Here is an 18,937-nt window from a genome sequence, read left to right on the forward strand (position 1 = left end):
TGTATATCACCTTGGATAATTAAATTTGGCATTTTTTGTCTGCAGATTCATATATAAGTTCCAATCACGTTTTACTATAAAACGTGTTTGGCCGGACTACATTTTGGCTGACCACACGATTTGACGCCAATCTTTATCCGGATACAAGGCATAATACGGATTTCCGGATGCCGGTGCGATCTCAACACATGAGCAGCATGGCGGCAACCCAACCGCCACTGCCACCGCCGCCTCCGTTGCCGCCACTTCCACTGGATGTCGTGCTCAATACCGAGCTTCCGCTTGTGCCTCCCGATGATTCCAAGCAGTCCCAAGCTTTGACGTCCATGCTAACGTCCTTTGCACATCCTGCTGTTGTTGTGGGTGTCATTGGCGACAGTCCCAGTGCGGTGACCCACTTTGCCAACCGCCTTCTCGGGCGACAGGCATTCACAACTGTCGAAGGGCCGTCCATCAACATCCGAATGTTCTATGATATCGAGAAGAAGATGATTCTCCTCCTCGGCCTCTGCTATCGGAGGTCGGCGCCTCCATCGTCAGTCTCGGCGAATGAAGTTCACGATGCGTCAGTCCACTCCCTCCGCGATCAATTGCAGATGCAATTGCTCATGTTCTCTAGTTCCCACGTTCTCTTTATTGTTCACGATCACGCGCGAGTGAGCACTTCCCAAACACAGACCTTTCGATCGCTCTCGAATGCGAAGCACCAACTCCTCCACTTGCTCAAGCAAAAGCCATCTTCCAAGCATGCGAGCAAGGCATCCTCCATCCTTTCTTCGTCGCATTTCGCTCCAGGTCGTTGTGTGCCCCTCGCGACGTTTGTTTTTCCCGTGGATGGTGGGCGGAAACTGTCGCGATCGCAAACGACAACATTCTGCAAAGCCATCGAAACTCGACTCCATGCCATCCTCAAGCCCCTTCGCGGCGGCACAATCGCGACAGTTCGCGCCAAAGACTCAGTCGCTGCCAACAACACCAATAAGGAGCGGCGCCTGTTTGTCCTGGACCCTACGCACGAAGTAATGGCCGTTCCCAGGAAGCTCGCCACAGACGACTGCTGCCTTCTCGGTCGGATGGCTGCCGTTCTAAATAGCATCGACATCGCAGCTTCCGCGCCAGCCATGGACTTGAAGCATGTGCTCAAGCCACTTGACGACGAAGACTCTATTGCCATGCCACATGCTATTCAGTTCGCGTCGAAGTGCATCGACCTCTTTGCCCACGACGGTACATCTTTTGCGTGTTTTACCAGCGGAAACTTGACTTTCCGCCGCTTTGTGACGCAAAACTGAAGTTGTGTGTAGCCGTGAGGAAAGACCTTCTCCCTCTCGATCAGTGGATCGAACATTTCAAAGCTCTCGCCGCATTCGTCGTGACAGACAACTCGATATTTTGCTCGCCCGATGCCGCGCCACTAAATGTCCTCCCAATGGACGACTTGTACATCCACGGTGATTCTTATTCTGATAGCCATCTCACGTTGATGCAAGCGGTGGACACGGTTGGGACGTTTGCCCAAGACCAATGCATTCGGGTACCGGCGTATACCTTTTTCACGAAGCGTGCTACCTGTCGTTGATGCTTAGGAAAGCACCGCGGCTGTCAAGCGGTACAAGGCAGAGAAACCCGAAAAGATCAACCGTCACGTCCACGACAGCAGAGTGCAGCGCACAGTCGCCGCCTTCCACCGCAACGTCGGCAAATCCAACCCATTCGTCCAAGTACGTCCCCATGCAGCACGTCTCTGGCGCTCCATGTCATCCTGTTTTGCAGAAATACACCCAAGATATCATCGACGCTTGCAGCACGATTTGGCATCAAAGTCGGCGGCTTTGTGATGCCATCAGTGTTTCGGTGGGTTTCTTTCTCGTGGAGGTTCAGTACCTTCTCATGATTTGTTGTCGCGGGCAGAATCGACCGTGCGCTCTGCTCTTTCATGACCCGGACGGCGTCCGCCACAACAGTGGATGTTGCTTGAACGTCGCTTGTGTGTGTGGTGCATCCGTCACCCGCATTCCCGACCCCTTTTTCATTGACGTACGACGGAATTTTGTTTTCATTGGGACATCACGGTCGTGTAGGCGAATCGGCGGGACTTGTGGACCATGCCATGCTGCGCCCAGCGAGATCCATCGCTCCAGGTACAAGAACGACGTATTGGCTGTGACCCTTTATCCAACACTAGAGCCAACGCGACTTGCCCGTCCTTGTGCGCCTCGGCACGTTTGAGGCGTACGATCCGTTTCAGGGATTTGTCATGACCCCTGGCTTTATCTCGAAGCTCAGTTTGCTGTCGCCATGGCTACGCTCGGCCCCTTCCGAGAGCGTCGTTGGGGTGCCCCAAGCAACAGCTCCTCGACGTCGACGGCACTCCCTTCGAAAACCCCATACGAAACAGCCGCCTGACGTCGCCCAGTCCGTCGACTGCGGCCCTCACTTGCTCATTGCCAACGTGGGTCTCGAATACGAATGTGCAGCAGGCCATCGATTTTTCTTCCCACCGCCACAACATTCCCAGCCCCTCTCGACTGTGGTCGTCTCCGGAAACAACGACGACGCGGTAGGGTTCTTCGGCTCTCTTGATGATAACATTGTGGTAGGTCTGGCCTGGTTGTGAGATGACCATCTACGTTCAGTGCTTCCACTGCTCTGGGCCTAAGTCTGGTCCCCACAAGCCTCAGTCAGCATTTGCCCAGTTGCGCCGTGTCTACGCTGCAATCCCGCCTCCTCCGACATGCGATCCCCACGGCGTGGTTTCGTTGAAAGTTGTCGTGAAAGTACGTGCCGGCTCTGATAGTGTTGTAAAGCTGCCGTTCTAGACGGAAGACCAAGACGTGGTGTTGTCCAGCCAAATGGACCACCTCGCTCCCGATAGCTTGTTTTGTTTTACGCTGCCGTACGTGTTTTCCACACCGTCAGGTTCACCGATTCGCCACGGTGACGCGCTCAAGCTGCACACCGGAGTCGTGACGTACAAGAGCCTGTCGTCGACATGAGAACGTGAACGATCGAACGCTGAAGGCGGGCCCTTTTTAAGATATGCAGCGATCCCGTAGAAATATCCATGGCTCGCATGCACTTTGTTGTCCTTTGGCGTCCTCGACAACAACCAACTAGTGGGGGTGGGGGTGGTATTAATCGAAGCGACAGCGCTGGGACGTGGTGCAGATGGCAGGCACGTCAAAGAGGGTTCTGTCCTGGGGACCCAACGAAAAGTTTGTAAAGACCATGGACATCATTTTCCCAGCCGCGATGCGTCGGCCTGTGGGGGATTTCGGGATGTAGTCCCACCTCAAGGGCAGGCCGTCAGAGTTGAGCCAGAACATGCTCGCCTGCTCGGGGTCGACCCTAAAAGCACACGCTGTGCACATGACATGCCTCAGTGCACGAAGGACATTACCACAAAGTCGCCATGGCCGTATCGAACGCGGCATTCCCGACGGCGCGGTAGTTGTAAAACGAGGTCGGCCGCAGCAAAATTTCGTCGCCCGAGTCCATGAAGCGGCAGCATTCGCCATTACTTCGAATCAAAAACGCGTTTGCATCCACAGATACGATCTTTCCCGTGACGCCTCGGCCAAACAAGTTAGTGTGATCGCTTCGGTAGGAACGACCATCCCCTGATACGTACGCCAGACCATCGTCGTCCGCCGACAGAGTGTACTGGTGGAACGAGCAGTCCAATGGAAATGACACGTGATCGTACACGTCAAGTTTCGTAGTAGCGCCGGTGGGCGCGGAATCATGGGACAGTGTTGCGATGCTGGCAAACGCCGAGGCAGCCCCCCACTGAACGCCACCGACGAGGCAAACGACAACGAGGCAAGTGGTCATCGCGATCATTCCATGAGCGTGCGTTCGATGTCCAACGGTGGTTTGGACCTGTGGGGCGGCTAGTGTTGTGGAGCGGGGAAGGAGTCGCTGTGTCTCGGCTGGGGAACGCGTCATACTACTGCCTCCTCCGTTGTTGGCGATGATGAATTAGGATACAAATATTGCCAAGACATCTTGAACGCGGTGATCTTACCGGATACTATCCGGATATCGATCGCGATCCCTCCCTAATTTGATGCAATCCAGCAACGTGATTGGTCCACGATGACCATCAGATTGGAAATTGGCCAATCCGATTGGTGGATTTTACACCACAAAAGAGTCCACCAAGTTGAATTTGAGCATTGAGAAATTCAATCGGGCATGAAGTGGGTCCAAGAACAGTTGAGCCAATGCGTGGCGGGGCAGAATGGCAACGTACGGCGCCGGTCGTCGCGATAGGTTGCGCTAATGGCATTGGTGACTAGTCAAAGTGGGACAAGCGCGCGGCCTCGTACTGGAGCGAAGACACGGAAACAGCAAAAGCTTTGGCTGAAGAGCTTGGGCACAGCGATGACGACACCAACGACTTTGTGCGGTGTGTCAAGAAGAACCTCGCTGTGGAACTCACGCCCAAGATTGCATTGCCGAATGTGATGAAGCACACGACATCGACGGCACGTGACCGCACAGTGCCCGTGGAACCGACGGTGACAATGGACGAAATCGTTTCGGACGACTCCAAGATTCAGCCATTGGCGCCTGGATTGATCTCGGTGGCGTCTTGCGATACTGACCTTCAAGAAAGCCTTGCTTTGAAGCTCATGCGATTCGATCCGTCGAAGGCAACGAGGTATGACGCAGTCGTACGACGGCATCTCTCACGCGTATGTTGAAGTCCCGTACTCCAACCACATTCATCGACCAACTTGGTATTCTTGGCACTTCAAAGTCACAGTGCTTGAATACTAAATGCATAGCGCTTTTTATCACTTCTTCGAAATGTGCGGCGCTTGGAGTCCCAATATGCCGAGGTAGGAGTTGTCCGTTCCGTCGTGCCAATTGAGCAAGACGGCGTAGTCGGGGAAGCACGGCCGAATGCTCGCATCGACCATTGTCGAGCTACCATCGTTCACGTATACCTCGCCCGTAGACGCATCGGCAGACCACGGTACCAAACGGTAACACCGACATCTCTCTCCACTTTGATTGAATCATGTGCTGCAGGTGCGCCATTTGCCTGAGTGACTTCTCCGACGCCCAAGAGATTCGCGTCCTCCCGTGCTTCCACACGTATCATTCGTGGTGCATTGACAAGTGGTTGCTCAACCACGCCAAGTGCCCCGTGTGCATTTTGAGTCCGTAAGCGTCTCCAGCACGACATCCAGTATGCTAGATCAACATGCACTGGAGTTTGTTGCCACTGTGGTTAGTCGATTCATCTAGGGGCGGTCGACATGCATAGATGAAGGGGATGGCGATATCCCGGTTGCCCGATGGTTGGCAACCAGGACAATGACGGCTTTGGCACCGCCATCCTTCGCATTCGAGTGAACGAGTCCCTGCTGTCACTGTCCGCTTGAGACGACGAAAGGGCCGACGAGGGGTGCTGTAGCAAGTACATTCCGATTACCCTAACTACTTCGCTGTGTTTGCCGCCCCGACGCCCGCAACGTGGGTGCACTACTCACACTGAGGCTCGTGGACGAGGCAAAGCTACTGCTATTGTTGTGGCCTTGGCTGTAGGTTGAGTACCGCCGGAGGTCGGCCAGTTCTTGCGCCTGGCGCTCTAACCGCATGTCCATCTTGCCCATCTCTTCCCACGCGTCTTTGACAACATCTTCGGTCACCGTCATCTTGATAGCGGCAACGCTAATTAAATATTTCGCTTGCTCCAGTTGGTTCCCTTGGTCTGCCACAACCGCACGTAGCTTTTGGATCGTGTCGACGAGTGCTTCGCCGTGGTTGTTATCGTCGTCTGTGTCAACGTCGAAGTCGGACGTCATCAAGCTGGGGTCTCGCCCATGGAACGTGTCGCGGAACAGCGTCGACCGGCTAAGCCGATCGCTCATCCGCTTCGAGTTTAACTGCAAGAACTCTCGGAACTGGTCCAAATCGGACGGCGCGGTGGTACTGCCACCACCGCCGCGGAACATGTCCGACATGGACGTCGACGCCCGCAAGAGCGCTTTGCGCATGGGTTTTGCCTTGGACCGCCTGATTTTGTCCTGGGTCGACGCTGCCGAGAACTCGGACAACCGCCGCTGAATCTCTTGGTCCACTTCAAAGTCTCGCGCCATCGTGAGTTCCTCGACTTTGGCTTCATACTCGCTTTCCACATGTTTCGTCCGCTTCCCGACTTCGCGCTCGATGTGCGCCTCCAAGTCGGCTTGCTTGGTAGCTTGGTCAGCAAGTTTGTGTTCGAGGGCTTGCAAACGCGACTGCAGTTGCTGCAAGTCCGCGCGGGAGATTGTGATAAGGTCACTGTCGAGGCGGGGCTTCTTCTTTGGATTTTGGGCCTTCCTGCCGAAGTTTGGCAGCAGGACGTGGTCGTCTTCGTTCTCGTCACTGTAACGCAAGGGGTAAGTCAAACTGTTTGCGCAACTCGCCGCGCTATTGAGTTCTTCGTAGTCGCCATCGTCTTCATCGTCATCATCTTCATCGTTGTCCATCAACTCGTCGTCCTTGCCGCTCTTGTTGAGGGTCACAAGAGACAAGCACATGCGTCGAAGAGCGCGCTTCGCCTGCATGGCGGCGATCTCGACCTCGGACACATCGCTATCCTCTTGAATCGTGTTGATGGGAGAACTCGCAAACGACGTTTGCTTTTCCAGCGGTCGCGGGAGAGGTGCTATGTTGGATGATTGCTGTTGGTTCATCACGCTTGTGCTGCTGTCGCGGCTGCTGCAATACGTGCTCGCAGCGCTAGCGGCGCTCATGGTCGTCATCCGGCTCTTGTCGTCGAGGAGCTGGGATTCGCGTCCTCCGCCGATAAAGCTACTGTTGTTGTCTCGTGCAGCGTTATGAGGATCGTCGACGTAGACTGTGGACTGACGGTTCTTGTAAGACATGGAGAAACTCAGCTTGGAGTAGTTGGCGAGACCTGGTCCGGCGTTTGAAGACAAGGAAGCACGCGCAGAGTTGGCCCGTGGAAGCGATCGGTGCATGGAGCTGTCGCGGGGCAGGCTCCGGGTCGACAAGTATACTGAGTCTCTCAAGTCGGTGTGGAGAGGATTCGCACAGTCGGGGTGCATCCGTCGTCGCCGTCGCCGGGGGATGGATCGGGTTACTCACCTCGATGGGAAATGCTCCGGCCGCCGGAATGGTCCGGCCATTACTATACGCCGCGTCGAAGTCCCTCCCGAAGAACCGCATAAAAATAGCTCGCTCTTTTCCTGCGACGATATGATTGGTCAAAAATCGAAGTTTCTGGGTTTGAAATTATTTCACACGTTGCATTTGGCATTTGTATCGTACTTGAATAAAAACACACCCTCAACCGACGTAACGAACGCGAACAGGTGGATGGCCCAACGCCACGTTGCGACTCTTGCTGCCGTCTGGCATGAGTGGCGGAGAGATGGAGATGGGGGCGCCTCTGGGCATGCTCACGGAGGAGACGGTGGGTTGAATTGTGGGCTTTGGGCCGCATGACTGTGGAATCCGTCGCTGTTTGCTCGTCAAACCAGATTCCCCCCACTGATTACAAATCGGGGTGGATCCCCAGCTGTACGATCCAAATGGCCGCTGTCGGGCAGAGATCGCCGTCTTGCGCATACAAAAATGCAAGAGATATCCTATGGGGCAAGTCTATGCGACGGCGACGGCGTGCTGACGCCATGCCTGCTAGCCACCACATCGAGGCATGGAGCAGTGGTAGCATAGCGCATACGTGGTCGTTGTTGGATGCGACCGAGAATCGTCAGTCCGACATGTCCATTTTACGATGGACGGAGTGGACAAATGCCGAAGGCACCATCACGTCGACGGACGACATTTGTTTCGCGAAAACGCTGATAACGTTACAACGCGTACCATGGATGATTCCTATAGCTCGCTCGCAGCCATGGCAACCACGTTTACGCAATGCGCACCAACGTCGAACACAACGTCTCAAGGACAAAGTTTTCGCCACCGTACCACGCCACTGCCCGCCATTATCTCGGCATTCGTTCCGACGCGGCGACGTGGCTTGGTCTGGATGGATGGTCAGGTTCGGGGTGCAAGTCGGCGGTCGGTGCGATCTGCGTTTTTCGCTGGCTGAATGGAGTCGACATCCTCCCTCGAGCGATAGAACATGCACGCGCGGCCCACTGGCCCTCAGTTCAGTCCACGGCGCCTGTCGATGCCAAGTGTAACTGCTGAAACCATGTAACCGATTGGACCACACTTCCTCGAGTCACTGCAGCGGCTTCCGCCATCTCCGCCTCAGAGGCACCAACTTCTCCCGAAGTGCTGTCCCAGTATCTGTGCCTGCCTTGCTCAGCGACGAGAACGAAGTGCTCTGATGCCGTTGCGTCGTCGGTGCATCCTCTTCGTCTGCGTTGGGGGGTCGGCGCAAAAGGTTTGGATAACGAACAAAATCATGCATGCCTTGTCACCGTGTCAATCCCCGGGCGAACGACCTTCGTGACCATTGCGCACGGTCAACATCCAACGCAGTGAACGGCCGCGACGACAATTCTTCCATTCGTCCCCCCCCCCGTCGAAATCGAACAAGTTGCGTCGAGGCGGTGCAGCAATATTGCACGTTTCAACAGCATGGGAAAAAAACAAGCCAAGCGAAGCGTCACGATGCCGCATCCGACATCTACTGCTTGCGATATTCAGTTAGATCAGCGCGGCGACGGTGCGAACGAACAGACGTCGCCCACATCGAATCTCACGAACGTGGATAGGTCTCTACAGTGGCACGTTTCGATGGACCGACCGCAAAGCATTTCCACCGTTGCCTCCGCGACATCCTGGTGCTACTATCCCAACGGACCCGCTCGAACGGGGGTGGCAAGGGTACCTGTCGCAGTGCCATGGCACCCACAACATCGTGCCCATGGCCGCCCAGGACCCCTCCTTCCTCGACGCTCTGTCGTTCCCCATGACGTTTGTCTACGCCGCCAAGGCCTTGCACCTCATGGACACTGGCGGTGGTCAAGACCGGCACGTTGTTGTGATTGGAGCAACTGTGAAAGCCGAGCAGCGAATCTTTGATCTTACCAAGTATTGGAACGAGATTACCGCGTTCTTTCCAGGTAAATCGATCGCTGGTTTCAGCCGATCCTTGCGATGGAGTCCGCTAACAACACGCGTAGAGCTGCGCATGACGCTGTGGTTCGTCGGTCCTGAAGTGGTCCCGCATCGAGGGTTCCACGCTTCTTCGTCCACAACTACATTTCTTGAAGTCCGCTTCGTCCAAGCCACGGCTGGGTCGTTCCTAGCCACCCATTCCTCGACCTTGACACCACATAACGCAGTGATGGTGGGGTATAACACTGGGTTTGGCAACTTTATTGAGTCGAATCGGTTCGATTTGCTCTGGAGCTGGCTCCCCGACTTGATGGCCATTGCAGACTCGAACATCCCGACAGTGTTTACCTGTGCTAACGACTACGCAGGTACGTCACCGCGATCGTGAAAGTGTGTGGGTCATGATTGAATTTGGTAGATTTGAATGGCGAATTTGCCATCCAGTCGCGACTTGTCGGAGCGAATTTTGTGCTTCTGCCAAAGGAGAACCCGTTCTCTGCCGCCTCGCATCTCCATGAAGAAAACAAAAAAGACACGGCGTGGTCTCGAGCCAACAGCTTTTTGTATGTCGTCCAAGGGGGCGATCTGGCACGCAGGCATCACCTCAATCACGGCGATTTAGCTGGTCTCAATTCACGGTTGGATGAACCTTTGGACTTGCACTTTCAGGATCGCCTTGGCCGGCACTTCTTCAAAGGCATGGTTCTCTCGAAGGACCAAGCTGCGAGAAGCAAGCTTCTCCAACAACTACATGGTGCGAACTCCCGAACATTGCCTTGCCCAGGTTCGACTGGCACACCGCCCTCAGTTGATCTGGCTACAGTCACGAGCGCCATCAAGGAATGTGTTGTGGGCGATGCTGACGATAATCAAGGCAGCCACGATATTGCCACACCTGAATACACCATCGTATCCAACGCTGCCAAGACCGACATGCGCATCACCATCTCAACGCCAAGCATGGAAACTTCGCAAAATATGCAACTTGACGTATCTGGGCGAGCACTGCGATTCGTAGTTCCTGGCATGTACTTCCTGGAATTGGATCTGCCATGGGACGTCGCTTCCTCGGGCGACGCCATGCAGGCCGTGTACGTGAAGAAGACACGGACGCTCTGCATCGAGTTGCACTCCACGCAATATTTTGTTTAGATTTGTGTAACCGGATAAATGGACAACTCCGGATAACCGAAAAGATCGTGATTTTTCAGGCGGCAGTGTTGAACATGGACGGAACTCTGTCGTTGTCCGACCTGAAGGACGGTTCGAGGATGAAGCAATGCCAACGACATCGAACTAATGCATCCTGTATAGCTTTGAAGGACACACTCGAAGCGCGGGGATCCATGGGGCAGATTCGAGCGCGTATTCGTGCAGAGATCTTTCAAGCACTTGACGAGGTAGGTTTTGTACTTTTGTCATCGTCTTCTGAGTGGGGAACCCATGGCAAGGGCGCGCCCAAGGCAAAGCTATCGAACGAGAACTTGATCATCAATGAGCTCATTCGAGAGTACATGGAATACAACGGGTATCGTCATGCTTTGTCTGTTTTTGTGCCCGAGTCTGGCCAGCCAGTGGAGAAACCATTTCACCGACGTTTCTTAGCGCACGAGCTGAACAGTAAGAACGAAAAATGTCGTTGTTCATGCCATCTAATACACGATTGCCTTGTAGTCACTGAAGACCCTCGGTATGCCCAAGTGCCACTCCTCTACAGCATAATCACTGCACTGCAAGAATCCAAACGGCCGGTCATCGACCCCCCACGCCGCCAAAGTATATTGCTTCACGCTTCTTGCAAGCCACTGTGACCCAAAACTTCGTAGGCACCAATGACGACGCACAGTCTGATCTTAGGGCTCCGAGCGTTGCCGGGCTTCCTCTCGACAATGCATCGCCACACGTAACAACTCAGTCCTCCATTCGCTTACAGTCTCTATATCTCCTTTTTAGCCTTCTCCATTGTCCGTCAATCGAGCACCTTCTCAACCCCAAGAGCATCCTTCCCAAGTTTCGCCCCTCACTGTACCAGGTGCATTGCGTCCAAATGAGTCGACTCTTCATTCCATGGCAATTTTTAGCGACCCAGCAACCGTCGAATCCCCTTGTCGTCATTTCCAACTGACTCGGCATCAGCCTTTGGTTGCCAATTTGTTTGCATTCAATCGATACACCCCAACGCACCAGGTTCCTTAAGCTTTCCAAATGCGAACGTAGCCGTCGCTGCCGTATGTGGCGAGTACGTTGCGGTGTGGGTGATGGGCGATTCCATGGACAGTGCCTGAGCAAACTTGCATCGCGTGGTCGAGGACCCCCGAGTCCGTCTTGAAGCACAGCACGAAGCCCTTGTCGGTGAGGGCGTAGAGGAATTTGCCCTGGGGACTTGTCACAGCTGCCACAAAGTCGCCCTTTGGTTCAAGATCTGTATATGGGTCCGTGTACGTGGTGGTGGTGAACTCGCCTTGCCACGAAACGAGATACATCGCTTTGGATCGGGTCACGAGCACCAACTGCGTCGGTTTGTGCGGCAATTGAACGGCGCCCAGCACGTCCATCTCAACCCCTGGGGAGGCGTGGGGAGGGCGCAGCGTGCTGAGGCACTCGGCGCTCTTGACGTCCCAAATCTAGACGGGACGACAGCGTCAACCGAGTCGAGCAGTTTCCCATGAAAGCAACGACGCGCCAACCACCGCCATGCATTATTCAAAAGCAAAAAAACACCACATGCATCAACACACATCGCACACAAAGCATGTAAAACCCGACAAGCCAAAGCATGGATCAAGTTACTGCGACAGCCCACCTTGATTGTGCCATCGGCCGACGTGGACAGCACTCGCGTCATGTCAGGGCTGAATGTGGCAAAGTTGACGTAATTGTCGTGGCCATGAAACTCCTTGAGCATTTGGCCAGACTTGAGGCCGTGCAGTCTACGCCAAGTCGATGATTCGCACTGCGATCGCGTGCCGCATGGTCGCTGCGTACCGAACCAACTGGTCGAACGACGCCGTGAGGAGCTGCGAGCCATCTTTCGAAAAGCAGATGCTGTGAATGCTTTGGCTGTGTGCGTGTTCAAACCGGCGCAGGCATTGCCCCGTCGACAGCTTCCACACTTTAATTTTGCCTTCTGCTGTCGCGGTGGCTAGGAGCTCTCCGTCGCGGCTGAACGCTTGAGCCGTCACGCTGTCCTCGTGCATCATAAACTCGTCCTACTCGCATACTCGCAGTGACGATTCCATGCGAGACGGCCAAGACGACTCACCCGAGCTTGGTACTCCAGGTCCTTTCTCAACACGCACTTGTCAAAGTCCCAAGCTTCGACGAACCCGTCCTTCGTGCCAGACACGAGCATGCGTCCGTCCACGGAGAATTGGGCTGTTTGCGGCGTGGATGCCTTGCCAAACTTGATTTTCCCGCTTCCTTTCGAGATGCTTTCTTCCGTCCGGTCGACTTGGAGCCGCTTTGGTGCGTTCTGAAACAAGTCGAGCTCGCCCGGCAACACCCCCGTGAGCTCCTGATACTTGAGCGCTTGGCCGAGCAAGGTGAGCAAACGCGACGGCGGCACGGACGTGACGTACTTGTGCACCTTCTTGGCGAGCTCTTCGCGGCGTTTCTCCTTAGGAATGCCGCTGTATGCGAAACGCGCGTCAAACGACGGCAGTCGCGTGATGCGCTCTAGGTGGCCATAACGTGTAATGTCGCGCTCTTGGAGGGCCAGCAGTGGCGGTGCTTGTCGGAGGAGTTCCAGTGCAACAGAGCCCTCGTCGGCTTCCGTCAGCTCCAACACAATTTGTTCATACAAGTCAATCATGAAGGACGTGGACAAGTGGAGGTGCTGCGTTTGCGTGAGTACTTGGTCCCATTTGCCCAACGCGATGTCACGAGCCAAGGCATCCACAGAGTCCACCGCTTGCAGCGTCACTTGAGACTCTTGCTGCAACGTGTGCAGTGTGTCGAAGAGCTTGTGTTCACGCAGGAACTGCTGCATAAGTCGGATAACATCCTCGCTCGCAATCTCCATTCTGGTGGTTTATCGGTGCCACAAAAATTCATTCGTACCATAAAATTGACTTGATTTCAGAATGCTCAATTCAACGCGAAAAAAATTACCTCAGCTTTATCGGTTGGGATGGCAATTCGAACGGCGTGGCACATGGCCGTGCCGCCGCATCTTCGATGGAGCAGTGTCTCCATGGTACAACGAAGATGCTTCGGCAATGCAGCCCCATTGAATGCATGGAATTTTCCATGTCCCATATGCGGGCAAATGAAACTTGGCCATGTTCTGACATGCTCGCCTGCTTGCGAAACGAAATTAGCTACCGATCACTCCGACACGCACGACCTCCTTCTCTCGCTTAGACACGACTTGGAGTGCGCAAGGTCTCCAAGCGTCCGTCATCTCTTTCGCACCCGTACGTTTGCAACCCATGAAGCTCTCCTCACGTGTAAGCCCTTCAGTCGAAGCGCTATCCCTGTCGACATCCACGGCCTCCTGGAGCGATCTGCTTGCCGATGCCGGTGCGTCTTCAAGTCTACGTGACGATCCTGCCGTCACACGGTTGGTTTCCGCTACCTTCTCGTTCGTCATGACACTTCGCCACTTTCTACCTGGTACACAACCTCTCGATTACCCACTTGTTCCACCAACCTCATTCCACATCTCACGAACAGCACTGCTTCCTGATGTCGCGTCCATGGAAAAGGCCCATCGCGTTTATATTCTCGGCGCTCGTGCCGAAGCGACCATGCCACGCCATCTCTGGTCGATGCTGAGCCCTTGGCGCCTCGACATCTCACTGATTGGGAACCATGTACCCGTGCTTCCGAGCAAGCCGCATGCTCCATCGTCCTTTACTTTGTCATTCCACAATGGCCTTTTCCATGACCTGAATTTGCCTTCCCCCGATGCATTTGTGCTCTTCAACCCTGGCCTCGGCCATCCCGCGCTGCAATCGCTGTGGCAGCCAACGCTCATACGAATGCTAGACTCGAAGAAACCGCTTCTCCTCACGTCGTTCTGCGAAGAAGATTTGCATCGAGACATCTGCGCGATTGAGGGTGTACGCGGCGCGGGTGGACCACGCCTGGACATCTCGGAGAATCCGTTTGGAAGCACCAAGGCGACGGTCGACCCGCTGAACTTGCTCGCGCGACCCGTCCATTCGAATCGATTCGTGTGTGTCGTGCATTAATCAAGGCGCACTAATCGTCATGCCTGTCGCGTTTCCGGCTCTTCTTGGACGACTTTTTGTCGTTGTCGTCGTCGTGCTTCCGTTTCTTGGATGTCTTTGGGGCGGCCCTACGGTTCCCGTGACAACGAATCGACTTGGCACGCAGACGTACTCCTTCGCCTCGCGCTTGAGCTTCTTGAGCAATTTCTTCTTTTCCTTCGTCGACAGCGACGCGAGGAACTTGCGCTCGGGGTCGTCCGACTCGTCTAGTCACGTGTCGCGCCTGCCAGTGCATGAATCTGTCACGATGACATACCTTCCTCGGACGGAAGCATGTCGTACTCTCCGGCATCGCGGGATTGCTGACACGTCACTATGCGTTTGGCGTCATTTTGTCGAGTGATACGATCGTACCATTTCCAGGGGAAGCGCGGTCTGTTTCAACGACAAGTCGCCCTTTCGTATCTACGCATCCATGAACACGACGATATGGCGAATATCGCGTGCCTGGTTGATATATGACATGGGGTCTTCGATGTTTTGGCGAAATGCGTCTGGTCCACATCGTGAGGACGAACATGATGTGAAGTGATGGCAAGCACCATTGGGGTTCTGATCTCGCATTTCGCACTCTCGGTCGCCGCTTTGGTGGCCCCACACTTGACACCGTGCGCACCGGACGTTGCGCAGCTTCATGCCCACGGGCTGAAAGTTGACTTTGATGTTCTGGGTATACTCTCCCTCGACAGGGGCGTCTTTCAGCATGGGGAAACGTTCTAGTCCACCGGTCAGGACACGGTAGCGCACCGCGACGTCGTCGTACCAACTTGGTCTTTGATCGTCACAGGGTCGTTCGCGCGCCGCCCGGTCAGCTTTTCAAGAGGGCGTTGGTAGGACTGGTGGTCCCGACCGGCATTTCTCTTTTCCATTTTGAGGCGGAACGCTTTGACGGCGTCGTCTTCGTTCTCCAGCTCGCCGTCGTCACCGTGCTTGTCGTCGACTTTCTTGAGGCCAGGCGGCGGTTGATAAAGAAACGATACTTTCTGAGAGTGAATTCGTCTTTCGGCATCGGCGTCTCCTTTTGTTGCGGCTATCTAGTATCACCGACGCAGGATGGAGGGCTCTATTCGAGACCAGTGCGAGTTTCTACCTGTTGAAACCGGAGCAGTTCGTTGTCCTTGTGCACTTCTCGTGCAGCATCCTTCTCGGACTCTTCTTTAGCCTTGTGCTTTTGCTCCGCGATCCAAATCTTCTTCTGGTTCTGCTTGTTCGACGGATGCCATCCCTTGAGGTTGAGGAACTTGAGACCGCCGCCCATGGCACCCGTTTCCGTTCCCGACGTTCCTTCATGGTGAGGCCAATCCAGTCACGTCCACACTACAAATTTGACCAATCAAATGACATAATCTAGTCAACTTTTCCAATGTCAATCTATCAATTATTCGATCCAAATATTCACAGTTCGACCAAATATTCCGCCAAATACCCAAGAGATTTGTGTCAAATCGGCAGACAATTCAAGAAAACGTGAGATTGTCGCAGTTACGCTTTCTTGCCAACCTGACCACGATGTCGACCGACGACCTCCAGTTACGCCATGTCATGCTGGTGTTTCGCCATGGCGACAGATCACCTGTGCTGCCGCGATTAGGCAAGAATATCGTCATGGACGAGAGGGAGAAAGCGTTCTGGGCCGAGCGCCTCGTGACTTCGGACCACGAATCTATTCTTGACAAGATGGCCAAGCCGGCGGGCTTGACGCGGAACGATCCACCTCCCACGAACGCACACATCATTGGCGGAGGTTGGCCGAACGGGTACTTGACGCAGCTCGGGTCGGAGCAGATGATTGCGCACGGAAAAGCGATGCGGGCAAAGTACGATACCTTTTTGGCCGACGCGACCCCGGCCGACTTGTTTGTGCGCTCGACGAATGTCCCTCGCACGATTCGGTCGGCGCAGTCGGTATTGTACGGCATGTTTCCCGAGCATTTGGATTCCAACGACATTTTCATCCATTTGGACGAGAACTGCCGCCTCTCCATGGGGAAGCAAATGGATTATTTCAACATGAGCACCAAACTCAAGAGTCGGCGCCACGAGTCCCCTGTAAAAGACATCGAAGCCCTCGAGCGGTTGGTACAAGAATCTGCCGGCCTCGAAGACGGCGAAGACGTCAAGTGGTCGTTCCGTACGTAGTCGGTACATTCTTCATCTCCTCATGATCGTGTGCACTATGAAGTGCGCGAAATTCTCGTATGCCGCAAGGCCCACGCGTTTCCTTTCCCCGACGGAATCACCGACGACGTGCTCGAGAAGGCGCTCGAGCACAATGCCTGGGAATGGCATGCTACGCTCGGCAACAAGCCCTTTTTGAAGGAAGCTTTCGGTGGCGGCGTTCAAGAAGTCATGGGGTACCTGCTCACGGCCAAGCAAGTGCGCGCTCTCTCCTCCACACATCCTTCGTATGTCGTCATGCTTGCGCATGTAGGGCGCCAGTTCGCACAAACTGACCGTCCTTTCGGGTCATGACGACACCCTGACGGCCCTGCTCGTGGCGTTGCAGCTGCACAAGCCTGGCGTTCAACACCTCATGCCGTCGTACGGGTCCATGATTGTGTTTGAACTGTGGCAATCCAAGATCCATGTGGACGAATGGTTTGTCGCCGCCACGTTTGACGAAGACAATATCTTCTTTGGCACGCACACCGACTCGGTGTTTTGCCCGTTTCGGGACGTAGAGGCCCTCGTCAAGGCCTTCCACGAAGACTAACGTAGAGGTGCTTGTCGACATTCGAAAGGCGACTTTGTTCCAATCGTTTACGATTCAAACAACAGCCCCGCGGCAATGTTGACATCCCAGTTGCATGACGCCAGGACTTGCACCGCCTACGCCATCCCGTCCCTGTCAGTGGGTACCCAGGATGAAGCTCCTGATTTTCCGACCCACCTGAACGTTTGGAAAGCCCATGTCGACCAATTGCTGGACTTTGGCCGACTGGTCTGGCGTAAGCCCCCCTCCGGAAGCAGAACTCTGGGGAAGCGCCGTCGGGGAAGTGGACGCGGCAGTGGGTGCGGCCGGAGGAGTTGCATTCGTGGCGGGTGCTTCAGATGGCGGCGGGAGCGAACTTTGCTCCGACACGGGAATTTCCTGTCGCCTCGCGTTGATGACAACCGAATGCATCCATGGGGCAGTACATGTTCGGGGAGGAAGGGCACTTCGTGGTCGCCTGCTCCATCACGCAGCACGAGCGCGTTTCGATGCAAATCGATCGAACACTACAAATACTTGTCGATGAGCAAAGGCAGCTCCGACGGATCGAGTTGGACCTGGTGGCGCTTGAGCATATCCAATCCAAACAAAAAGTCTACGCCCTGCATCATCGCGGAGGTCGCGTGAATCAGGTGATGCGAGTTGAATCGAGCGTACCTGCTGGTCTAGAATCGTGAAGCTACAATTGTAAAACACGTTGCCGATCTTGAGTGGTGCCATGTGCACGCGCCCGATAATCTTGGCCGTCCCGACGCCGACGGCCTGCCGGCAACTTGTCATGCCTCTAGTTCCGTTGAACACGGTGGGAGAATACCTGGCCAGCGTATCGGCGGTCGACGAGTCGCATGATGCCGCATCGCTCGGCGCAATTCTAGAATTTCGTTGTGGATAAGCTGTGGACGAGCTCATGCGAATGCATGGCATTACCGAGCTCATGATCGTCGACTGCGCGCCAGAGTCCACGAATGCCTTGACGGGGGTATTGTTGACCATCGTAGGAATGTACAGCATGTGTACTCGCCCGAACGCTTCGGGCATCTCCTCCATGGCAATCTCCATGTTCTGCTGGACGTTGCCAAGCCGAATGGCTTCCTCGATCTTGGCCTGCGCCTCTTCGGAGAATGGATTCCGCTCCAACTCGAGCGCTTCCTGCTCTTCTTTGTACTTTCTCGCTGCAATTTCCATGTGTTGTTTCATCAGCGCCATGCGAACGCCCTAACGAGGATGTCGCTGACAACGGACACGGAAGTTTGCGAGTTTTACCGCAACATCGTTCGATTTAAGTGACTGGGCCAACGAAGGATTTCCCTCTTCGATCTAGAACAATGCTCTGTCGAGATGGCGAAGCAAGACACAAAGCGTCAAACCTGGCGAAGTAGTTGTGGATTCAGCCGCATGATGTCGATGAGCAGTTCCGCCGTACAGTTGGGCTGGAGTCAACATCGAATGAGACGGCATAATCAAAGTGCGAGAGTACCGGGATGTCATGCATAAACATGCCAGCGCGAGCTTGAATAGACGCAGGTGCACGTGAAAACGGCGAGGGAGCCGCAGTTGCGAGGCGTGGTGGTTGCAGTGCTGTGCACAGTACAAGATCATGGTTTTGGATGCCAGCTTGAGTCACCTGCGTCCATTGTTCAGTTCGCACATACTGAATTCAAGCAGGTCCTCACCGTGCCGTTCGGGTTGATCGGCCGCCCGTTGAGCACGAGTACCTGCGAGCTCAAGGGAATGCCAAGCTACGTTTCCAACATGAGACTGTCGGATCCTGCATCAAAGGACCAGCAAGGTACCTGCGCTTCAATAAGAGCCTTGATGTTCTCTACTGGCTCCTCTGCATCGACTTCGACTTGAATGAATGTGTCTTCGTAGCCCACCGTCAGCTGCATCGAATTCTGGGGTGTTGGCAGCGCAATTTGTGCGTTGTCCTTGG

The 18,937-nt window shown here is 54.7% G+C and overlaps 11 protein-coding genes across 15 annotated transcripts; 6 read left to right on the forward strand and 5 right to left on the reverse strand.

Moving 5' to 3' along the window:
• Positions 1 to 169: 169 nt before the first annotated feature.
• Positions 170 to 3,096, forward strand: H310_00870 (hypothetical protein). Its single transcript, XM_008863811.1, has 9 exons — positions 170 to 1,227; positions 1,305 to 1,534; positions 1,587 to 1,721; positions 1,774 to 1,854; positions 1,912 to 2,037; positions 2,082 to 2,141; positions 2,186 to 2,560; positions 2,601 to 2,777; positions 2,820 to 3,096. Exons 1-9 carry the CDS (start codon positions 189 to 191, stop codon positions 2,994 to 2,996), a joined length of 2,400 nt encoding a protein of 799 aa, XP_008862033.1. The 5' UTR covers positions 170 to 188; the 3' UTR covers positions 2,997 to 3,096.
• H310_00871 lies at positions 2,819 to 3,991 on the reverse strand. 2 transcript variants are annotated; one of them, XM_008863812.1, is made up of 2 exons: positions 3,401 to 3,991; positions 2,819 to 3,348 (listed from the first exon to the last, which is right to left on the reverse strand). In XM_008863812.1, exons 1-2 carry the CDS (start codon positions 3,946 to 3,948, stop codon positions 3,135 to 3,137), a joined length of 762 nt encoding a protein of 253 aa, XP_008862034.1. In that variant the 5' UTR covers positions 3,949 to 3,991; the 3' UTR covers positions 2,819 to 3,134. The 2 variants fall into 2 exon arrangements, with proteins under 2 accessions (XP_008862034.1, XP_008862035.1); XM_008863813.1 differs by having other exon boundaries at positions 2,819 to 3,361.
• A 189-nt stretch (positions 3,992 to 4,180) lies between these two features.
• Positions 4,181 to 5,236, forward strand: H310_00872. Of its 2 annotated transcripts, none has more exons than XM_008863814.1 (6): positions 4,181 to 4,251; positions 4,302 to 4,666; positions 4,712 to 4,745; positions 4,794 to 4,847; positions 4,894 to 4,994; positions 5,041 to 5,236. In XM_008863814.1, exons 1-6 carry the CDS (start codon positions 4,198 to 4,200, stop codon positions 5,177 to 5,179), a joined length of 747 nt encoding a protein of 248 aa, XP_008862036.1. In that variant the 5' UTR covers positions 4,181 to 4,197; the 3' UTR covers positions 5,180 to 5,236. The 2 variants fall into 2 exon arrangements, with proteins under 2 accessions (XP_008862036.1, XP_008862037.1); XM_008863815.1 differs by having other exon boundaries at positions 4,903 to 4,994.
• A 171-nt stretch (positions 5,237 to 5,407) lies between these two features.
• H310_00873 (hypothetical protein) lies at positions 5,408 to 7,146 on the reverse strand. The gene has a single exon (XM_008863816.1). The coding sequence runs from the start codon at positions 7,065 to 7,067 to the stop codon at positions 5,448 to 5,450; it is 1,620 nt and encodes a 539-aa protein (XP_008862038.1). The 5' UTR covers positions 7,068 to 7,146; the 3' UTR covers positions 5,408 to 5,447.
• Positions 7,147 to 8,536: 1,390 nt separating this feature from the next.
• On the forward strand, positions 8,537 to 10,266 carry H310_00874 (hypothetical protein). Its single transcript, XM_008863817.1, has 4 exons — positions 8,537 to 8,662; positions 8,712 to 9,062; positions 9,123 to 9,425; positions 9,476 to 10,266. The coding sequence occupies exons 1-4, from the start codon at positions 8,575 to 8,577 to the stop codon at positions 10,207 to 10,209; spliced, it is 1,476 nt and encodes a 491-aa protein (XP_008862039.1). The 5' UTR covers positions 8,537 to 8,574; the 3' UTR covers positions 10,210 to 10,266.
• H310_00875 lies at positions 10,263 to 11,288 on the forward strand. Of its 2 annotated transcripts, XM_008863819.1 has the most exons (8): positions 10,263 to 10,320; positions 10,372 to 10,457; positions 10,509 to 10,677; positions 10,732 to 10,747; positions 10,795 to 10,833; positions 10,884 to 10,960; positions 11,011 to 11,089; positions 11,139 to 11,288. In XM_008863819.1, exons 1-6 carry the CDS (start codon positions 10,284 to 10,286, stop codon positions 10,891 to 10,893), a joined length of 357 nt encoding a protein of 118 aa, XP_008862041.1. In that variant the 5' UTR covers positions 10,263 to 10,283; the 3' UTR covers positions 10,894 to 10,960; positions 11,011 to 11,089; positions 11,139 to 11,288. The 2 variants fall into 2 exon arrangements, with proteins under 2 accessions (XP_008862041.1, XP_008862040.1); XM_008863818.1 differs by having other exon boundaries at positions 10,732 to 10,833.
• Positions 11,127 to 13,093, reverse strand: H310_00876 (hypothetical protein). Its single transcript, XM_008863820.1, has 4 exons — positions 12,320 to 13,093; positions 12,043 to 12,266; positions 11,861 to 11,987; positions 11,127 to 11,681 (listed from the first exon to the last, which is right to left on the reverse strand). The coding sequence occupies exons 1-4, from the start codon at positions 13,076 to 13,078 to the stop codon at positions 11,250 to 11,252; spliced, it is 1,542 nt and encodes a 513-aa protein (XP_008862042.1). The 5' UTR covers positions 13,079 to 13,093; the 3' UTR covers positions 11,127 to 11,249.
• A 74-nt stretch (positions 13,094 to 13,167) lies between these two features.
• H310_00877 (hypothetical protein) lies at positions 13,168 to 14,300 on the forward strand. The gene is made up of 3 exons (XM_008863821.1): positions 13,168 to 13,472; positions 13,519 to 13,671; positions 13,732 to 14,300. Exons 1-3 carry the CDS (start codon positions 13,187 to 13,189, stop codon positions 14,250 to 14,252), a joined length of 960 nt encoding a protein of 319 aa, XP_008862043.1. The 5' UTR covers positions 13,168 to 13,186; the 3' UTR covers positions 14,253 to 14,300.
• Positions 14,301 to 14,498: 198 nt separating this feature from the next.
• Positions 14,499 to 15,572, reverse strand: H310_00878. Of its 2 annotated transcripts, XM_008863822.1 has the most exons (6): positions 15,382 to 15,572; positions 15,055 to 15,325; positions 14,834 to 15,007; positions 14,739 to 14,785; positions 14,646 to 14,696; positions 14,499 to 14,593 (listed from the first exon to the last, which is right to left on the reverse strand). In XM_008863822.1, the coding sequence occupies exons 1-6, from the start codon at positions 15,547 to 15,549 to the stop codon at positions 14,534 to 14,536; spliced, it is 771 nt and encodes a 256-aa protein (XP_008862044.1). In that variant the 5' UTR covers positions 15,550 to 15,572; the 3' UTR covers positions 14,499 to 14,533. The 2 variants fall into 2 exon arrangements, with proteins under 2 accessions (XP_008862044.1, XP_008862045.1); XM_008863823.1 differs by lacking the exon at positions 14,499 to 14,593 and having other exon boundaries at positions 14,616 to 14,696.
• Positions 15,573 to 15,768: 196 nt separating this feature from the next.
• Positions 15,769 to 17,182, forward strand: H310_00879 (hypothetical protein). Its single transcript, XM_008863824.1, has 3 exons — positions 15,769 to 16,422; positions 16,474 to 16,667; positions 16,723 to 17,182. Exons 1-3 carry the CDS (start codon positions 15,801 to 15,803, stop codon positions 17,002 to 17,004), a joined length of 1,098 nt encoding a protein of 365 aa, XP_008862046.1. The 5' UTR covers positions 15,769 to 15,800; the 3' UTR covers positions 17,005 to 17,182.
• On the reverse strand, positions 16,884 to 18,926 carry H310_00880 (hypothetical protein). Its single transcript, XM_008863825.1, has 12 exons — positions 18,798 to 18,926; positions 18,678 to 18,743; positions 18,482 to 18,628; positions 18,372 to 18,434; positions 18,268 to 18,321; positions 17,932 to 18,219; positions 17,819 to 17,875; positions 17,662 to 17,766; positions 17,562 to 17,606; positions 17,430 to 17,510; positions 17,182 to 17,382; positions 16,884 to 17,120 (listed from the first exon to the last, which is right to left on the reverse strand). Exons 1-12 carry the CDS (start codon positions 18,891 to 18,893, stop codon positions 17,052 to 17,054), a joined length of 1,272 nt encoding a protein of 423 aa, XP_008862047.1. The 5' UTR covers positions 18,894 to 18,926; the 3' UTR covers positions 16,884 to 17,051.
• Positions 18,927 to 18,937: the final 11 nt, after the last annotated feature.

The sequence above is a fragment of the Aphanomyces invadans genome (genome assembly GCF_000520115.1).
Source record: "Aphanomyces invadans strain NJM9701 unplaced genomic scaffold supercont1.2, whole genome shotgun sequence".
Lineage (NCBI taxonomy): Eukaryota > Oomycota > Saprolegniomycetes > Saprolegniales > Verrucalvaceae > Aphanomyces > Aphanomyces invadans.

What these genes read in the sequence shown, in the direction of transcription:
- H310_00870 (XM_008863811.1), top strand. Translation starts at nt 189, where the DNA reads ATGAGCAGCATGGCGGCAACCCAACCGCCACTGCCACCGCCGCCTCCG. An exon ending in CCCAAGACCAATGCATTCGG is followed by an intron (nt 1,535 to 1,586) that starts GTACCGGCGTAT and finishes GTTGATGCTTAG; the next exon opens with GAAAGCACCGCGGCTGTCAA. An exon ending in CCGACCCCTTTTTCATTGAC is followed by an intron (nt 2,038 to 2,081) that starts GTACGACGGAAT and finishes ACGGTCGTGTAG; the next exon opens with GCGAATCGGCGGGACTTGTG.
- H310_00871 (XM_008863812.1), bottom strand. Translation starts at nt 3,948, where the DNA reads ATGACGCGTTCCCCAGCCGAGACACAGCGACTCCTTCCCCGCTCCACA. An exon ending in ACGGCCATGGCGACTTTGTG is followed by an intron (nt 3,349 to 3,400) that starts GTAATGTCCTTC and finishes GTGTGCTTTTAG; the next exon opens with GGTCGACCCCGAGCAGGCGA.
- H310_00872 (XM_008863814.1), top strand. Translation starts at nt 4,198, where the DNA reads ATGAAGTGGGTCCAAGAACAGTTGAGCCAATGCGTGGCGGGGCAGAAT. An exon ending in GATCCGTCGAAGGCAACGAG is followed by an intron (nt 4,667 to 4,711) that starts GTATGACGCAGT and finishes CGTATGTTGAAG; the next exon opens with TCCCGTACTCCAACCACATT. An exon ending in TGGAGTCCCAATATGCCGAG is followed by an intron (nt 4,848 to 4,893) that starts GTAGGAGTTGTC and finishes AAGACGGCGTAG; the next exon opens with TCGGGGAAGCACGGCCGAAT.
- H310_00873 (XM_008863816.1), bottom strand. Translation starts at nt 7,067, where the DNA reads ATGCACCCCGACTGTGCGAATCCTCTCCACACCGACTTGAGAGACTCA.
- H310_00874 (XM_008863817.1), top strand. Translation starts at nt 8,575, where the DNA reads ATGGGAAAAAAACAAGCCAAGCGAAGCGTCACGATGCCGCATCCGACA. An exon ending in GATTACCGCGTTCTTTCCAG is followed by an intron (nt 9,063 to 9,122) that starts GTAAATCGATCG and finishes CAACACGCGTAG; the next exon opens with AGCTGCGCATGACGCTGTGG. An exon ending in CTGTGCTAACGACTACGCAG is followed by an intron (nt 9,426 to 9,475) that starts GTACGTCACCGC and finishes TGAATTTGGTAG; the next exon opens with ATTTGAATGGCGAATTTGCC.
- H310_00875 (XM_008863818.1), top strand. Translation starts at nt 10,284, where the DNA reads ATGGACGGAACTCTGTCGTTGTCCGACCTGAAGGACG. An exon ending in TCTTTCAAGCACTTGACGAG is followed by an intron (nt 10,458 to 10,508) that starts GTAGGTTTTGTA and finishes ACCCATGGCAAG; the next exon opens with GGCGCGCCCAAGGCAAAGCT. An exon ending in TTCGCCCCTCACTGTACCAG is followed by an intron (nt 11,090 to 11,138) that starts GTGCATTGCGTC and finishes GGCAATTTTTAG; the next exon opens with CGACCCAGCAACCGTCGAAT.
- H310_00876 (XM_008863820.1), bottom strand. Translation starts at nt 13,078, where the DNA reads ATGGAGATTGCGAGCGAGGATGTTATCCGACTTATGCAGCAGTTCCTG. An exon ending in ACCTGGAGTACCAAGCTCGG is followed by an intron (nt 12,267 to 12,319) that starts GTGAGTCGTCTT and finishes GTATGCGAGTAG; the next exon opens with GACGAGTTTATGATGCACGA. An exon ending in CGGCCGATGGCACAATCAAG is followed by an intron (nt 11,682 to 11,860) that starts GTGGGCTGTCGC and finishes CGTCCCGTCTAG; the next exon opens with ATTTGGGACGTCAAGAGCGC.
- H310_00877 (XM_008863821.1), top strand. Translation starts at nt 13,187, where the DNA reads ATGGCAATTCGAACGGCGTGGCACATGGCCGTGCCGCCGCATCTTCGA. An exon ending in CCGTCATCTCTTTCGCACCC is followed by an intron (nt 13,473 to 13,518) that starts GTACGTTTGCAA and finishes TAAGCCCTTCAG; the next exon opens with TCGAAGCGCTATCCCTGTCG. An exon ending in ACTTCGCCACTTTCTACCTG is followed by an intron (nt 13,672 to 13,731) that starts GTACACAACCTC and finishes TCTCACGAACAG; the next exon opens with CACTGCTTCCTGATGTCGCG.
- H310_00878 (XM_008863822.1), bottom strand. Translation starts at nt 15,549, where the DNA reads ATGGGCGGCGGTCTCAAGTTCCTCAACCTCAAGGGATGGCATCCGTCG. An exon ending in GACGATCAAAGACCAAGTTG is followed by an intron (nt 15,008 to 15,054) that starts GTACGACGACGT and finishes CCGGTGGACTAG; the next exon opens with AACGTTTCCCCATGCTGAAA. An exon ending in CCGCGCTTCCCCTGGAAATG is followed by an intron (nt 14,594 to 14,645) that starts GTACGATCGTAT and finishes GTGACGTGTCAG; the next exon opens with CAATCCCGCGATGCCGGAGA.
- H310_00879 (XM_008863824.1), top strand. Translation starts at nt 15,801, where the DNA reads ATGTCGACCGACGACCTCCAGTTACGCCATGTCATGCTGGTGTTTCGC. An exon ending in AGACGTCAAGTGGTCGTTCC is followed by an intron (nt 16,423 to 16,473) that starts GTACGTAGTCGG and finishes TGCACTATGAAG; the next exon opens with TGCGCGAAATTCTCGTATGC. An exon ending in ACCTGCTCACGGCCAAGCAA is followed by an intron (nt 16,668 to 16,722) that starts GTGCGCGCTCTC and finishes TTGCGCATGTAG; the next exon opens with GGCGCCAGTTCGCACAAACT.
- H310_00880 (XM_008863825.1), bottom strand. Translation starts at nt 18,893, where the DNA reads ATGCAGCTGACGGTGGGCTACGAAGACACATTCATTCAAGTCGAAGTC. An exon ending in TTAAATCGAACGATGTTGCG is followed by an intron (nt 18,220 to 18,267) that starts GTAAAACTCGCA and finishes CATCCTCGTTAG; the next exon opens with GGCGTTCGCATGGCGCTGAT. An exon ending in TGGGCTTTCCAAACGTTCAG is followed by an intron (nt 17,121 to 17,181) that starts GTGGGTCGGAAA and finishes GGGATGGCGTAG; the next exon opens with GCGGTGCAAGTCCTGGCGTC.